The sequence below is a fragment of the Sturnira hondurensis genome, unplaced genomic scaffold, assembly GCF_014824575.4.
Source record: "Sturnira hondurensis isolate 20B ecotype Veracruz unplaced genomic scaffold, ASM1482457v3 Scaffold0020374, whole genome shotgun sequence".
Lineage (NCBI taxonomy): Eukaryota > Metazoa > Chordata > Mammalia > Chiroptera > Phyllostomidae > Sturnira > Sturnira hondurensis.
In genome coordinates, this window is record NW_028093005.1 from 306146 (window position 1) to 323955 (window position 17810).

Here is a 17810-nt window from a genome sequence, read left to right on the forward strand (position 1 = left end):
TTACTTATTTAGTTTTGCTACCCCTTTAATGAAATTAAACAATTCCTCCGATTATGAATGTAGGCAACAAACCATCACCAGATTAGCAGTACCTATATTTAACATCAAAAGAAATTATAGGTATTTCCCCATCCATCACCTTACAGGTATTATAAATACCTCAAAATACATTTGAAGGTCATCATTATTTTGAAAGTAGCATAGTTCTTAGACCTGCTGCTTACAGCATTAATAAAGCAGCCCATGTATCTCCACACTGCAGATCTTAAAAATATTCTCATCGTGTTCAACATAACTGGTTCTTTGTAAACTTTTGTGTTTAAAAAATAAGATGATGGATGAACAGATGGAAAATACATGATAAAGTAAGCATAGTATGATGTTAATGGAAGAAACCAGATGGTGGGTAGATAGGTATTCACTGTGAACTTCAACTTATTTGGACACTTTCATAACCAAGGTTGGGAAATGATGAGATGGGGTCCCAAGGCTTCCCCAGAGTGCCAGAGGGGCCCACGGCACTTGTGAGAGCTAGAAACCACTCCGACGCACTGGGTCCTTAACAAGCCAGCCACTCCACCAGTGACTTCTTCATCCAGGACGCAAAGGACCCCGAGCTCTAGTGTAGAGGTCTAATTAGGCTGGTGGCTTTTTCTTGGACCAGGAAATTGAAAGGGTTTGCAGAACCACGTGAGAGCCACTGTTTTCTCCCACCCCAGCATTCCAACCTCAATCTCGGACCCCACAGGTCTAAAGAGAGAAAGGTTACTCCAGGGTAGGCAGGACACCAGCCAGAGCCAGGAGCATCCACCAGACCTCTGCACAGGGCTAGTCCAGGCCCCCTTCCCAGGCCCTAGACGACAGGAGCCTCCTCCAGAAACCGCACCTTCCATCCTCTAAACACTCTGCCCTCAGGACTGAGTCTCGCTATAGGGTCCTAGGAGTGAGCCAACCAGACCCAGAATGCACTCCTGAGGAAGGAGAAAGGAGAAAACCCTGCCCCCCACTGGCCCTCTTGGGGGCCTGCACTGTGGTCCTGGCTTCTTTGTGGTCTTAGGAAGGGGTCCTCTTTTAGACAGACCACCAGTAACAGCTACCACTTCCTCGTGCCCACCAGCAGATCTGCAAGACTCCCCCACTCTGGAGGGTATATTTTTTAACAAAGATTTTACATATAGAGAGAGGGGAAGGGAGAGCGAAAGAGAGGGAGAGAAACATTAATGTGCAAGAGAGAAATCAATCGGTTGCCTCTCCCATGCCCACAATTGGGGACTCCACTGGCAACCCAGGCACGTGCCCTGCCTGGGAATCAAACCAGAGACCTTTCAGTTTTCGGGACAACATCCGACCCAATGAGCCACACCATCCAGGGCCAAAGACACTTCTGTAAATAAAACAGTTTAATACTATTTAATACCAAATGTTTCTCAAGTTTACTTTTTGCACAACACACAGATACATTTGGGACGATTATTAAAAACCAATATTCTACAAACAATTTCTTCAATTCTGCCCTAGATCATCCTAAGGGAAAAAGTAATTAGTACAACACCAAATTTCTACAGGTTCGAGGACAGGCTGACGGTCTCTCCCAACGCACAGGGAAGCTGGTCCTGATCTTCTGTGAGCAAATTCTCTGGTTTCATCTGGGCCTTCCTTATACTGTCCAAGCTCAGTTGCTGGTATCTTCTCTTAAAAAAGCCACACTGAAACAAAGGGCGGGGAAGTCCAATTACAGACCATTTATCCGGCTATTGCCAAAAGAGCCCTTATACTTTGCGGGTTCTCAAGCTTCCTCTGACTCTCTCCCAGGTAATGCAATCTTTCAAGACTCATCTTAAATGCTGCCTTTCCCACAAGCCTTTCCTGGTGCTCCCTCCCCAGTCAGAAGCGATTCTTGCCCTCTCTCTGAACCCCCAGAGTTCTTTAACCTTTTGAACTTAGTTCTGCAAAGTATTATAGATTTGGCTGTACCAGATCCTGTTTCTGTAGAAGAGCTCAGCCTACTACAGTAAGGCCAGGAGATCGAGTACAACCTCCCCCATCAAGAAACTCGCCGTCTGAGAGCAAGAGGAAGAATTACCACATAGTGCCCCTTGGAAGGGTTTCCAGATAGGAGCTCACAGGAAAAGCACGTAACTTAGCTCAAAGGAGTTAGGAGTCTCCGGGCTGAGATTTAAGGGGAGTGTGAGCAAAGTAAAATGTGAAGAAGAGCATGGGGTGGTAGACAGCTTGGTTGCAAGCACAAAGACGTTTACAAACCTATTTAGTTCAAACTCTGAGGAAAAAGGCAAGACTTAAGGGTGGAGCAGGTAGAGGCCAGAGAGTACAGAATCTTGTATATCAGAAAGACAGTTTGAACATTAAAAGAAGAAAGGATTTAAATACAGAAGCAATAATCGGATCTGAGGAAAAACTCTCTGTACTCTGATATCTCAATTACACCCTTACCTTTCTCAGAGAGAAACTGTCTTACTCGTTTGCCTAACAGATGTGTGGCTGAAGGAAGAGGGTCCAGTGGCCACGTGGCCAGAGCAGCTACTCTAAGTCTGGTCCGCTGTCCCAGATAGTGCCGTGCCCAGCACCACAGCCTGTATGGACACGACAGAACTGACCTTGAACAGGATGACTATAATCAGGATCAAAACCAGAAGGCCGGCAACACTGCTTCCAATGATGAGAGGCAAGGAGTGGCGGGCCTCATCCTGCAGGAAGATGACAGTGATCTGGGACAAGACAGAGAGATCACCCAGTAAATCAAGTAAAGCAAATGAGAAAAAATTCCACATGTTACTTTAAGGAGGAAAATATGAGTAGAGGCTTACAGTGCTAGGGTAGGAAAGCTGAACTAGAATTGATGAGTTGCTGGAAGCTCAGTGTGGACAACTCTGAGAGTTAAAAACTCCAGGGAGTCCAGGGAGCCCTGGCTGGTGTGGCTCAGTGGATTGAGTGCCAGCCAGGGAGCCCAAGGTTTTGCCAGTTCGATTCCCAGTCACGACACATGCCTGGGTTGTGGGCCAGGTCCCCAGCTGGGGGTATGAGAACACAGGGAATCGTCTGATATTTCTCCCCCTCTTTTTCTCCCTCCCTTCCCCTCTCTCTAAAATAAATAAAATCTTTTTAAAAAAGACATTCCAGAAAACCCAGTCATAAAGGGGTCCCCACAACACTGAGATTTACATCCAAGAGCTTCACCAGGTTCCCACAGTAAATACTGGAGAAAAATCCCCTCCCCTCCCAGCGAGGGGCGGGGGGGGAAGGAACCCTTTCTGAAATGCACCAGAGCACCCACTTTTCTATAAAGGCTGCCTTCGGGAGAAAGTAGGCAACCACAGCGTGACCTACCAGGGTATTTATTTCTGGAGCCTAATTTACCTGGGCATGGGGAGGGAAATACTCAACTTGAGCCCTCTCTAGCTGTCCCATCCCACCTATAGCAGTTGAAAAAAAACCTGAGAAACACTTGTGAAGTTCACAGACCAGAGGCACAAGCCCCCTAAGAGACTGAGACCTACTTACAGGCTCTGTCATCCTTCCCCTCCCCCCACACCCCACCACCACATCACCCAGGGCCTACTAACAGCAGTTCCTTTTACCCAATACATTGTACCCAGCAGCCAAGGAAAAATTACCAAGCCTACCAAAAGGCAAAAAACACCATTCGAAAAGACAGAGTAAGCATCAGAACCAGACATGGCAAGGACATTAGAATCATCAGACCAGGAATTTAAAACAACTATGATCGACACACTAAGGGCTCTATGGATAACGTAGGCAGCATGCAAGAGCAGACAAAGAACACATGTGCAATGTAGGTGGAAAGATGGAAATCCTAAGAAAGAACCAAAAAGAAATGCTAGAGATAAGACACTAACAAAAAGGAAGAATGAATGCCTCTGGTGGCCCATTAGCAGCCTGACCTGGGCTAAGGCAAGCCTCTCTGAGCTAGATAAACCAAGAGTCCCCAAAAAGCAGGCAGAGCAACTCTGGCTGGTGTGGCTCAGTGGCTGAGCACCAGCCTGCAAACCAAAAGGTCACCCGTTCAATTCCTGATCAGGGCACACGTCTGGGTTGCGGGCCAGGTCCCCAGTTGTGGGCGTGAGAGAGGTAAGTGGTCGCTGTTTCTGTTCTTCTCTTTCTCCTTCCCTTCCCCTCTCTCTAAAATGATGAGAACACTTTATAGAAACTATTTTGACTTGTAATACAGAAGTAGAGCCAAGTCTGTCAGAAGATTGTGACCTTCTTGTCAAGAATTCTCTGACAGTTTAACAGAGGGTCCCACAGGATTCAAGTCTTTAGGTTTTCAAGACTGACAGCTAGGCCATTATACATCCTTGATCCCCCAAGCTCATCATCTTCAAAATGATGACCTATTGAGAGTGATCTTTAATTCCTTCCAACTCTGCTCTGACCTCTTTCTGAGGTTCTACAAAGTCTGATAATACAATTTTCTCCACAAAATATATGGCAAAGATACTGGTCTGCTCCTCACCAGACTAAAGTGTATGTTCCCCTAGAGACATGAAAATAAATGCAAAACCACACCCATGTGTACTCCTTGTAGAGCTCTTCCATGAGAAGCCATCCCCAGACTCAGTTTCAGAGTCTGAGCTGTCTCCTCACTAGTAGCCACACAGAGATCTGTAAGATCACTGGGGAGGAAGGAAGCAGGAGGGAGGGGCCTGACGAGGAGGCAGCCTGAGGCTATGATAACCAGCCTAGGGAGTCCATGGAATCATGGGCCAGATTTAAGATACAAGGAGGGCAAAGATGGCTCTTGGGTTCTCTTCCTCAAGGATGCCCAGATGATCATGCTGCAGCTGCCTGCGTTTCCCAAAGGCTGGTATTTTGGATGGATTTTGGATGGGAGAAGAAACTCCAGGCACACCAGGCACAGCCTAGATTGGGCTAGCCTGGCAGAGGGTGGCAGGGTTACTCTGGGTGTTCGGGAAGGGATGATCTCTGACACGGAAGCTTGATATTCTTCCTTTTGTCTTACATTGTTTTAGTTTATAAACTAATCCCACAGAAATAATTAAGAATTAATGGGTAATGATAGGAAAACTCAGGAGTTAGAGTTTAGCCTTGATAGGTTTAAATAACGAATGCATATGGGAAGCTGTTATTCCAAAATTTGTATAGCTTTTGAGTAAAGACTCCTTCCCTCTGTCACCAAAGCTTTGCCTCCAGAATTGTGCCTAGAGGGTGGCTGGGCCGCAGGACCCCACTTGTGGTTCGGTGACAACAGGACTCGGCTGGAAAGCTCAGGGGATCTGCTTTCCAAGTGAGACCCAGACGTGGCTGTCCTGAGTTGTGGCATACACATCATGGCCAGAGCACGACCCCAGCACTTGGGTGAGGCCAAAGGGCCACCAAAACTTCTCTGCCTGCCCAAAATACCAAATTCCTCTCACGTGAGCGTTTAAGCACCGAGATTATTAATGCTTTGGAAGGAAATTCTGTATGGAGTGGAAGGCTGGTCAAATTATCTCTAAGGCCTCTTCTAATTGAGTTACAAATGCTGGTAGCCCTGGCCGGGTAGCACAGTGGGTTATAGCATTGTCCCCATTTGCCAAGATTGCGGGTTTGATCTTCAATCAGAGCCATACAGGAAACAACGGATGAATTCATAAATAAGAGGAACAACCAATCGATGTTTTTCTTTCTTTTCCTCTCTTCTAAAATCAGTACATAAAAATTGTTTTTAAAAGAAACAACCAATGAATGCATAAATGAGTGGAACAAATCAATGTTTCTCTCTCTCTAATCAATAAATAAATTTAAAAAACACATGCTGGTTACTTCCTAGGGTTGACCCTCCAGACCTTACTTACACAGCTGCACTTAAAAAGGATTAAGTTCTAGGCCTTGAGAGCAGCAGGGAACAAAGCAACTGAGAGGGAGAAACAGGAAGAGAGCTGGGTTTTCTCCTTTCTACAGAAGTGAAGTGGGGGGAGGAAAGGACTTGAGAACCCAGGTTTAGGAGAGTGATGAAAGGAAGTCCCCAGGTGAGAGTGGTTTAACAGGCCAGGTCTGAGCCCAAGAAATGCTCCTATTTCTCAAAGTCTCTTCCCGTCCTCCTTCCAAACCCACAGGTTTCCAAACAGCCCCAGGGCCGCCCTGGTAGAGGTGAAGGGAGAGGCAGGACACAGGACACCTCTGCTTGTAGCAGACACTGACGGGGCTATTCCACAGCCATTCTCCCCTTTTAGATCCGGTTCAGAGATCATGACTGGTCTAAGCTAATCAGGACAACGCTCGACCGTCCCCTTTGCCAGCAACTGACATGAGATCCAGTTCTCACTAACAACATATAAGGAGATATGTGCTGGGAGTTTTTAGGAAAATTTCACTCCCTGAAAAGGGAAAGCACATGAAGAAAAGGTTTCTTTGCTACTGACCTCTTGCTTCCTATTTTGTGTCCTGCTGTGTGAAAATATAGCCGTGGGAAAGGCGGAGCTTTTCTGTGCTGGCCACGAGGAAAGCATCACCAACACAGAGACGTGTGCACAAGACTCAAAGGAGCCCGGCCATTGACCCTGCTCTGCCTCCCTTACCAGGTGAACAACGGAGGCCGAGTCTGCCCTGCCTTGCAGCTGAAATGCACTTGGACACACAGCTCTTTATACTCATAGATTCACTGAAAGTCAGGTGCTTACTGTCAGGAACTACCTAATACTTTGCTTAGGGCAGGGGTGTCAAACTCATTTTCACCAGGGGCCACATCAGCCTCACGATTGCCTTCAAAGGACTGAATGTAATTTCAACTCCTTAACAGTTAAGGTTGTAGTTACATTACACAGTCCTAAAATTATTTCAGTCCTTTGAAGGCAATCATGAGGCTGATGTGGCCCCTGGTGAAAATGAGTTTCACACTCCTGGCTTAGAGTATTGAATTTAAAGGGAGTAATTATAAGAAATCTACACGTAGAAAAATATCGGTAACAGGAGGAAATATATAAATATTTAAGAATGTGCACAGAAGTAACTGTTAACAGTAACTCCCTTTGGGAAGAGGGAGTTGGCATGGGAAGGGTGGAGTGAAGGAGCCATTATTTTTCACTTGATATCTTTCTGTAAGGCTTGGATTTTCTTCTAAGCCTTACTTCTACTGTTTAAAAATCTGGGCAGTGGGATAATGGGGCACTTCTCTTTCTTCCATATAATTTCCTATATTAGAAATGGTTGAAAATAAAGGGGCATGTTATTCCTGTCATGTCTATAACTGCTCCTTTCTCCTCCTCCTCCAGAAAGGAAATCACAGGATCTAATATTTAGCCATCCAGTCTCTAAACACTCCTTCCAGCAACGAATCATGCCTAAGTGAAGAGATGGATCATCTCTGAAGCCAGGAGCACATCTAGGTGAGTGTCATCAAGAATGACAACTAAGGGGAACACATACAGCACGTAGGCCACAGATCACAGATATCCGTTTGACTTGTGGTCGTACTTCTGTAAAACACACCCCGAGAGTTCTAGGACTCAGTCTAAGGCTTGTCAAAGGAGGATGTGTTTCTGAGTATGGCAACTGTTCAATATTGTAACAAAATGCTGATACTGTACACTAGAAAGGGTTAATACACACCATTTCTCATTTCACAGATTTTTAAAAGAATATCTTCTCAAATCAAAGTATATGTAATTGTTGGATCCAGCCTAGTTATTTCAGCTTAGACGTCCTCAGCTTAGGCCTCGTATTTAATGGCCTCATTTCACAGATGGAAAAACTGAGACAGAAGACGACTAGCTCAAAGTCACAGAGGCAGTTGGTGGCAGAGTTGGCAAGATCAGAGGTGATGAGACTGAAAACAGGAACAGGGCAACGGCAGAGCACCTGTACAGAGGCTCTCAGGCCAGGCACAGTCTTCCTAGGACAGACACTACCCAGGAGACCGGAAGACAGACAGGGATTACCTTGGTTCTGTGGTTCTCTACATTCAGCCCCTCATACAGAGATTTGTTGAAAGATATTTCACCAAGGATTTGCAGTTCAGTTACATCTCTTAGGACCTATGGGGGGAGGAGGAGAAGAAACATGTTTTAGACATGGACTTACTGTATCACCATCCTCCCTTTAAACGTGTTCCATCTCGAGTATTCGTTAGCCTCGTTAATGGCTTTGGCAACCAAATTACCCAAGCAAGATACCTGTAGTTCCTCAACTTTTCCCTTACCCTTTACCTCATGTCACATGCTCACCCACCCACCTCAGGTCAGTTTTCTTGATAATCTGTCCTTTTTTTGAGCCTCTCTTTTTCCATCCCCATAGTTACTTCTCCAATTCAAATCTCATCAGTCACCTGGATTACTGCAAGATGTTAAACTTCACTGTAGCTCTCACTTTTGAATGAATGATCAGAGAAAGCCTCTCTAAGAAGGTAACATCTGAGGTAAATATAAGAAATCACACACGTGAAAATATGGAAGAACAGTGTCATGCAGAAGAACAAGTGCAAAGGTCCTATGGCCAGAACATGGCAGGCCGGAGGAACAGAAAGGGCAGAATAGCTGGAGTATAAGAAGCCCAGAAGAGAAGAGTACTAGACATGATGTTGAAAAAGAAATCAGGAGACCAGATCATGCAGTGCCTTGCAGGCTGCTGAAAAAGTATGGACTTTAGTCTAAGTATATTCAAAAGCACATTTGCTCTTATAAGATAGCTGCTATGTGAAGAATGTTTGGAGAGGACACGCTGAGAGCAGAGGTGAGAAGAGCAGACAGAAGGGCCCTGCAACGATCTGGGGAAAAGATGGCGGCCTCAACTACAGTAGTAGGGGGGTGGGTTTGGGCAAGGGTGAATGGATTTAGAATATACCCTATTTTGCCGTGTATGATCCACACCCACGTTTTGGGGCCAAATTTTCAGGAGAAAAAAATCTTTCATTTTAAGTTTTTAATTCAATTTTTAATTTATTTATATTGAGATCCTTGTTTTGAGTACTAGAACAGAATTTTAGCATTTATTTTTTAACATAAGGGCATTGTTATTGTTTTTTAGAGCTACACTTTCAACGCATAAGCATAAATAAATGATTTATTAGTACTATTTAAAAGACTTATTAGAATTAGTACTACTCAGTATAATGCACATCCTTATTTTCCCCTAAAATTTTGGGCAAAACCGTGCACATTATACGCAGCAAAATATGGTATTTGGGAAGTGGAATGACAGAACTGGCTGTTGGAATAGATAAGGGCATGTAAGAAAGCCAGGAGTCCTAGAAATTCCTAGAAAGTAACTGCAGTGTAAGTTATCCTGAGTAATCGGGTAAGGAAACAGGCTGGGGCAGAATGTGGGTCAAGGGATATGATATATTTGGGATGCTAGTATCCTGCTATTACCCTTTCTACGGGAGACAGATGCCCGTGAGTTGCAGGATAATCAAATCTGGAACATTTCACAGTCTCAAGTACCTGCTTAGCTTGATTCACCGAGATCTCTACAGCTACCGTTACATTTTCTTTATCCGAACTGATGGCACAGCTCACTGAATGCCATTCCTCCACATGCTGGAAAAGGAAAGTCTAGTTAGCACATTCCCTCTTCATATGGAAAACCTGGGATTTTATCACAGCACACAGAGCACCTAAAGATCCCGCAATACAGATGTGAGCGGCTGCATCGCTCACCTTGGCCAAAGCAAAGGCACTGCCTTGGCAAACGTGATCCAGTGAAAGGGCTAAGGAGGGCGTTGGGGCCGCCCACGGGGCAGGGGGTGGGCAAGGCTCGGAAAAGTAGTATTGGGGCCTCCCGTCTCCCGCTTCAAGACTTCCTCCCTCCCTCGGCCTCTGAGAGGGCCCGCTGCGCTCACCTGAACTGGATCGCTTCCACAAGCGCGCCCCCGACTCTGGGTGCACACAGTGTAATTCTGAAACGAGAGCCATTTCCGTTACACAACAAGAACCAAAACCACCGAAGCAACCCGTCCTTGGCCAGCTTCCAAGAGTCGGTTGAAATACGCATGCGCGTAAGGTGGGCACTAGGACCTGATGGGCGGGCCTGCCGCAGGCGCCTCTACGCCTGCGTCAGTGACGCAATCTCGCGGTGTTTGCATTTAAACCGTTTGGCGGGTGGGAGCTATGGCGGCGTCACTCCCGCGACACAGGAATCGGCTCTTACGAACGTATGGAGCTGCGGGCGGCGGGGGGCCTCGGCGGCCGGGCCGGGCAGGCGCGCAGTGGTTCGCGCCTCAAGATCCAAAGCGTTTCTTCAGCAGCACCAGCAGCAGCAACGCCAGCAGCAGCGAGGAACCCTCGCAGTCTGTCACTTCCGACGACTCTGACGACCCCGACTTCGGCAGCCAGGTGGGTCAGCGGCGGAGGCGAGCTGGCGGTCGACTCTCTAATGACCAGCCGAGCCTAATCGTGACCCCAAGACGCCTGAGGCCGCGAGCGCGGCCCCCGCAGAAGTGCAGCACCCCCTGCGGCTCACTGCCCAGCAGCCCGGGCCCCTTCAGCCCGGGCCTCAGTGTATGCAGCCAGTACAGGAACGGCGGCGAGCTGGGCACCAGTGCCTCCCTGTTAAGCTCCCCGGCCTCTCTGGGCCCGTACTCTGGGTCCTCAGTGCCAGGAGACAGTGTTATCGGCCCCTGCACCCCTCTGGGTGCAGCTTCTCTGGACCAAGCACCTTATTCCTCCTCCCAGGAGGCAGCAACAGGAGGAGGCAGGTTCACCAGGCTGACCCACCAAGCCAGTGCCAGCCTCAGGTCAGCCCACTTTAGCCTTACGGACTCAGGAAACCGTGAGGATTCTGAGTTTGGGACAGATGGGAAGAACAGGAGGGAGACCTGCTGTGAAAGGGTTCTGGTGGGGAAGAGGCTGGAGAGCCCAGTTTTATCAAGCATCCGAAGGAAGAGGGCCACAGACCAGGACTCGTGTCTAGAGACTGGGGCTCAAGGGGCTGTCCAGACAGAATATGAGGAGGCCAATGGGAAAATGAACAGGCCTCAGAGAACTGGTCCAAGACGGAAAAGGAAACATCAGGGGGCAGGAGAAACCTCCCTCCTCCAGTATGACAAGTTTAAAAAGAGCCAAAATATGGAAAAAGACTCATTCCTCACCCAGAACCTGACTCATTTACAGAAGGACAGCTCTTGGACCAAAGCCAGGGCTTCCTTCAGTTTCCACAAGAAGAAGATCGTGACTGCACTGTCAGAGGTGTGCAGCAGCAACAACATTGCCAGTTCTCCTTCTGGCTCCCTCATATCAGAATATCCAAGCCCTCCTGTCATGAACAGAACAAACAGTGCTCGGTCCTCTTGGCATTCCTCTTCCATGTATTTGCTAAGTCCCTTAAAGACACTACATGTCGCAGACAAAAAGGCATCCTATGCTGAAAAGGTCTTTAGGGAATGTAACCAGGAGGGTCTCATTCCCTTTAGCTCTTGCCTTTCCACGGAAAAATTGGAATGCTGTGAGAAGATTGGGGAGGGGGTATTTGGCGAAGTGTTTCAAGTGGTTTTTAATCATATACCTGTAGCCCTAAAAATCATTGCTATTGAAGGACCAGATTTAATCAATGGAACACCTCAGAAAACGTTTGAGGAAATCCTTCCAGAGATCATCATCTCCAAAGAATTGAGCCTCTTGTCAAATGAGGCATGCAACCGCACAGAAGGCTTTATTGGGCTGAACTCAGTGCACTGTGTTCAAGGACCTTACCCTCCCCTGCTCCTCAAAGCCTGGGATCACTATAACTCAACCAAAGGGTCTTCAAATGACCGGCCTGACTTTTTTGAGGAAGACCAGCTCTTCATTGTGCTAGAATTTGAGTCTGGAGGGATTGACTTAGAGCAAATGAGAAGGGAGTTGTCCTCCCTAGCTACTGCAAAGAGCATTCTACACCAGATCACTGCATCCCTCGCTGTGGCAGAAGCATCACTGCACTTTGAGCACCGGGACTTACACTGGGGGAACGTGCTCTTAAAGAAGACCAGCCTCAAAGAAGTCCACTACACCCTCAACGGGAAGACAAGTGCTATCCCCACCCGTGGGCTGCAAGTCAACATCATTGACTATACCCTGTCACGCCTGGAACGGGATGGGATTGTGGTTTTCTGTGACATTTCTATGGATGAGGACCTATTTACAGGTGAAGGTGACTACCAGTTTGAGATCTATAGGCTCATGAGGAAGGAGAACAACAACTGCTGGGGTGAATATCACCCTTATAGTAATGTGCTCTGGCTACATTACCTCACAGACAAAATTCTGAAAGAAATGACCTTTAGGACTAAACGTAACACCCCTTCCATGAAGCAAATGAGGCAAAAGATCCTGCATTTCCATAAGACAGTGCTGAACTTCAGCTCTGCCACTGAACTGCTCGGCCAACACAGTCTATTTAAGTAAGTCAGAGGTGCCTTACTACCCTAAACTGAGAGGCCACTGGTCTTGAAAGCTCCCCAGTGCTGTTTTCAACCTCTGTCCCCGGAGGAGGGTGACATTCTCATTCTTTCCACGTTTCTGATTAGCTTTTCAAAGAAAACTTTTGTTTCCAAGTGGAAACTGAAATGTTTAAATGACAAATATTCTTTAAAAATAAACTACACATGAGAATAAGTATCTACAACTAATAAACCCTCTTTCAGTCAGCAGAGTCCATTCTGTAAGTGTCTGCACATTTCATCTTTGAGCCTTGACACTTTATGTAGCCTAAGGGAAAAAATATCCAGGAAAGCCCAAGACCTCCACTGTCATACTGATCAGAACCTGCAGAGCCTGTAGGTGTCATCAGGCTGGCTTTGGGAACCATGTTACAGATTAGGAGTCAACCGACAGCAAAACAGAGACCACGACAGACAGACTGGAGGGAGAGAGAAAAGGAAGACGGTAGCCAGTTTATAGGGAGACATCCAAGAAGTGCCACATACTTATCAAGCTCATTTGCCAATCACAGAGAAGTAGACTTCAGTGATTTTCAACAGGAAAATAAATGTCTCCATGGCTACTAAAAAGGTTTGAATCTTTGCTTATTTTTCAACAAGGGAAGGGAACCAAATGTTGCTTTAAGAGCTGGGTGGTTGATATTCCTTCTGAACATGAAAGAATTTACTCCTAATGTATTCCCAGGTTAACCTTGTTTTAACTTTTTCTAGAGCTCTGGTTTTTAAACCTTTGAGAATTCATAAGTCACTGTGGAAAGAAATGTAATTGGGATTCAGAACCATATATAAGTACCTGAGTCTTTGTCACTTTCTTCAGTGTTACAAGCCGGAGACCTTGTAATTTTATGGGAACACAGATTTGCAGCTGGAATTTGGCTTCAAAGAAATTTTCACCATGTATCTGCAAAGGAAAGAGTGGGAAGTCTAAGTTGGTGTTGCTTTGCCACTTGCAGCTTTGCGATTATAATTATTAAGCACTTACACTGAAGAGGAATTCTTTGTAGTCAGAGCCACCGAGCTCCTGGCTTGTGTTCATGTACATCACTGATGGCCTGCAATGGAGAGGACGTGTGCTAGCCTCAAGGCCTTGTAAGTGAACCTGAGCATTATCAGTTGGATACACTAGGACAGGTTCCTTAAGAGGATTCAAAGCTAAATATCAAACTCTAAATTGGTGGTAGGGCAATTGGGATCAAGTAGAATATGTGGGCTGGTTCTGTGTATAATTATTTTTCTCCTTCCTTTTCAATCCCATAGCCCATCTTCTTCCCTCCTTAGCATCATGTCAGTACTCTTTTGTAGCAAGACCGGTTGACACGACTACTTCAGTTACTGCTATGGGTTTCTAGGACCCAACTGTTAAGGTCCTAGAGATCAGTGTAAGGCAGTGCCCACATCCAGCCTGCCCTCCAGCTCCACTTAAAAGAGAGAATGCCTGAAACTGCCCTGTAGGTGTTGGCCCCTTGGAGGTACTTACTTAGGAAGAACTGCAGTGAAGGCATGCCTGAATTGAAGGCTGTGGGTCTCTGTGACCAAAGACAGTCTTTCATTGGCACTAAGAAATAAAAGTGTCAGTTCTTAGCACATCTGCTTTGTACGTATGTCTACTTCTGTGCCTTGGCTTCCCAGGATCATCAGAGGTCAGATAAGGAAAGACTTGCAGAAAGCAGAGTGCAGAAGAGTTGCTAGAAGATCATACTTGGAGAAACCTTGATTCAAAAGGGTTTCTCAACCTCAGCAATATTGACATTTCAGGCCAGGTAATTTTTTGTGAGAGACTGTCCTGTTCATTCAAGATGTTAAGCAGCCTCCCTGGTCTCCACCCACTAGATGCTGGTAGCACCCTCAAATTGTGTCAATCAAAAATATCTTCAGGTACGCCCCTGGGGCGCAGAATCACTCTCATTGAGAACCCTTTCCCAACACTGTCCTCCACCCTACCCTCAAATACACAGGTTTCACAGATGACAGAGCTTCCCCAAAGTTAAATGAACCAGAACTAGAACTCCAGTCCAAGGCTCATTCTACCAGCCCATACCATAGTTTTTTACTTGTGTGCCAATAAAAGACTGTTTTAAATATCTTTGACAACAATCATGGGGACAAAGGTGCCTTCTCTGGGGTTGCTGAGGTTCTTCCTGGGCAATCAGGGGGCCATAGCTCTTGTGCAGGCACACGGCAGGGAGGTTTCCTCCAGGGCCACAGCCTGGGCCTGCTGTGACAGAGGCATTGCTTACTTTGTGATGTTCACAGTGATGTCAGCTGTCCTGTTTGGAAAGGCACTCTCCTGTAGTTGCCAGACTACTGAGAAGTTTGCCTATTTAAAAAAAAAAAAAGGAACTTGGTTCTTCTCTGTACTATTCACAATTCACACTGCTTCCTACTAAGCAGACAGTCCTGGGAAACACAGGTTCTGGTACAAATAACACCCCTTTATTACAATAAAATCATAAACATGTAGTTCTGTAACATAACAGTATCACACTCAAGCACACCATATGATGTTTTAGGTGAAATGTTCAAATTAAAACTAAATTATTACACCCATGTTATTACCTTACCAACCCTCTCTCAAACAGGCGTTACTTCTGCCAAACACTATATTTCTCACATTTTGGTATCATGGCATGTTTCCACATTTATTCCATGTAAACCTCTTAATCCCCTTTTACAACTGAGGAAGCATCTGAGAAATTCCTACAGCTCAAAGATCATCAGTGGCACATTGGAAACTCACCTCAGGACTAATAACTTCAGGTCTGAGGGTGCTTCCATACTACCCTCTGCCTCTGCTGTACTGCAGTGAGCCAACAATTGATGGCTGTACACCCCCCCCCACCACCACCACTCCCTATTTTCAGAACAAACTTGGCAGGTCTATGCATAGCTACGGATTGACTGTACAGTGCAGGGAAGTGTGGGGACCACAACGGAAATTCCAATGAGACTGGAAAGTGGAAGATAAGTCTAGGGTAGTGAGAAGAGTCAGCCAATCAAAACGGACTCACAGATGACCTCTTGAGTATGGGGTGACCGATCTTGCAGTTCATGACCAGGACAGAAGCAGTTGGCCTAGGGTCATCACACTGAATGTTTGGGGAAGGAGGCTGTTAACACAGAAGAGACTTATTAAAATGCAAAAAAAGGAGCAGTTTCCCCATACAAATCGATAGTGCCATTTGCTGATTTTTCTCACATGCAAGACACCCTGCTGAGAGCTGAGTTTAGCAATCAGACTTGGTTCCACGCTCCCTCACAACCTGGGCAGCAGGGCTCAGTAGTAGATGGTTGAGGCCTAGGGAGTGGTTCTGTGAAAGGTACAGAGCAAAGCAGTAGAGGAAGAGATGAGTTCAAATATGGAGGAAACTGAAAGTCTTCATGGGGAAGGAGACATCTGCACCAGGCCACAGGCCAACACAAATTAGCCTACTGAGGTGGCTGGAAGGCCGGCACAAGCCCCAGCACCACCCTGCTGCCTTTTTCAATCATGGTTCCTCATCCGGACCACTGAATACAGAACAGGATTTGAGCAACTACTAATTCTCCCAAGGAGGGTGCATCGCTAGTCCATTCTAGATGCTTAGGAGATCATTTCATATAAAGGATGCTCTCCTAGCCCAAATACCCTAAGACCATCAGGGGCAAAGCCAGCTTTATTGATCCAATATAACAAGGAAAACTGCACTAGTCCGTCTTACCAAAGGAAAAGATAGTTATTAAAGGACTCTGGGAAAGGGTGGTGTTCAGGTGAAATGTGAATGAAGCAGATAGGCTCAAAATAAAGCAGGGCTGCCTCGGCTGGTGTGCCTCGCCCCATAAACCAAAAGCTCCCATGTTTGATTTCTGGTCAGGGCACATGCCTAGGGTGCAGATTAAGCCCCAGTTGGGGCATGTATGAGAGGCAATGAGCTGATTTTTCTCTCCTCTCCCTTTGCCTCTCTCTAAAATCAATAAGCATGTCCTTGGGTGAGGATAAAAATAGATAAAATAAAGCAGGGCTGTGTGTCAAAGGGTCACTCAGCATCAGAAGTGCACTGCAAAGTGGGCCCAGGGACCCATTTCTTGGCAAACGATTAAGATGGGTGTGAGAAGTTCTGTCCAGAAATGCATCGTGTGTAGTGCTGTACCTTGGGTGAAGCTACACTGTCTTCGTCAAAGTGACTTAGATTGTCCAGGCGAGAGTGAGATGATTCCACAATTACAGGTAGAACTTCAAACAGCAAAGTGTCATGGCCAGTGACTTTAGAGAACAACAATTCTCAGTGTTATTATACTTCACAGCTGCAAGATGTCCTTGGGCAAAATGCCATTTCCTAGTATCTTGCAGCTGGCTTTGTGCCTGCAATCCTAGGTGGATAAATGGCGGGGCAGACTTCTACTTTTTAGTCCTGGCTAATTTATGAGAGATCATTTCTCTCTCTGAATCTGGGTTAAGAAAGGCTGCAAGCAGGGAGGAGTGATTGTGCAGCAAAAGGTTACCATTGAAGGCTTGTGAGACGAAGAATGGCATGATTGGACCCATGGCATGGAGTTGGACTCATCTAGTTAATAATCCTTTCTCGGAACTGGCCAAGGTGAGGCTGGAGGCAGAGTTAGAAGGTTGCCATAGAAAAGCAGGTCTGCAGGGAGGGAAAGCCGTGAGCGGCATGTTTCCAAAACTGCTGTCAGAGTTACCTTTTGTATTCTCTTAAACAGGAGGTTTCTGGGGTAACTCAAAGCCATGCTTGTCATGTAGGAATCTTCCCCAGAGTTAGTTAGGTTAATGTTCATTGTCAGCTCCTTTGTGACACCCACCACCAATCTCTGCCTGCGCAGGGTAGACAAATAGGTAAGTGTTACCAGTTCATTCATCCTGTAAAAACCATGATGTAATGCAACAGCACCTTCTTAACTAACCTTAGATAAGCTGCCTAAAGGATACATTTAGCTTAGATTTTCTTCCCCTTAACATGAGCAGTCACCTGGCCCTCCACACCCACCCCAGTCGCCCTGTGAGATAATAATAATGGCTACACTTTTAGTGTTTACCATGTGCCAGGGACTGTGCTAAATGCTTCACGTGCTCAATGTATCTTCATAATAACCCTGTGAAATAGGACGGGTATTCTCCATTTTATACAGAAGGAAATAGAAGCCAAGAGAGGCTCTCTGATTTGCTGCCTAAGGTCCAATGGCCTCAAAAAGAAATTGGGAGAATTGGATCTAAATCCTCTTTCTACCACTTCATCGCACAAACCCACCCATTTCACATGTTTATGGAGCAGCTACTCTGCACCAGAGACCCTGCTCCACACCAGGGAGCAGCAGTGCATGAGACAGACACCACCGCCACCCCGTCCCTCTCCTGGCCTTAGCTTTCCCACCCACAAAATCATTCAGGCCCTTCCGATGTAAAGGCTACAGTTTAACACATGAGTTTGTT

General features: G+C 46.3%; 2 protein-coding genes across 3 annotated transcripts in view; one reads left to right on the forward strand and one right to left on the reverse strand.

The window, feature by feature from the left end:
• Positions 1-1385: 1385 nt before the first annotated feature.
• The window catches only part of ITGAE (integrin subunit alpha E), a 58482-nt gene continuing 42057 nt past the window's right edge, over positions 1386-17810 (reverse strand). The window contains exons 21-31 of one of the 2 annotated variants that reach the window (XM_037029559.1): positions 17063-17195; positions 15397-15495; positions 14626-14705; positions 13866-13943; positions 13371-13440; positions 13182-13289; positions 9815-9871; positions 9417-9512; positions 7917-8012; positions 2616-2726; positions 1386-1706 (exon numbers count right to left, since the gene is read on the reverse strand). In XM_037029559.1, the coding sequence (XP_036885454.1) occupies positions 1560-1706; positions 2616-2726; positions 7917-8012; positions 9417-9512; positions 9815-9871; positions 13182-13289; positions 13371-13440; positions 13866-13943; positions 14626-14705; positions 15397-15495; positions 17063-17195 (1075 nt within the window). In that variant the 3' untranslated portion in view covers positions 1386-1559. The remainder of the gene's footprint in view (positions 1707-2615; positions 2727-7916; positions 8013-9416; positions 9513-9814; positions 9872-13181; positions 13290-13370; positions 13441-13865; positions 13944-14625; positions 14706-15396; positions 15496-17062; positions 17196-17810) is intronic. The other variant, XM_037029560.1, reaches the window with a different exon arrangement.
• Positions 10057-12943, forward strand: HASPIN (histone H3 associated protein kinase). Its single transcript, XM_037029561.1, has one exon. It carries the CDS (start codon positions 10083-10085, stop codon positions 12351-12353), a length of 2271 nt encoding a protein of 756 aa, XP_036885456.1. The 5' UTR covers positions 10057-10082; the 3' UTR covers positions 12354-12943.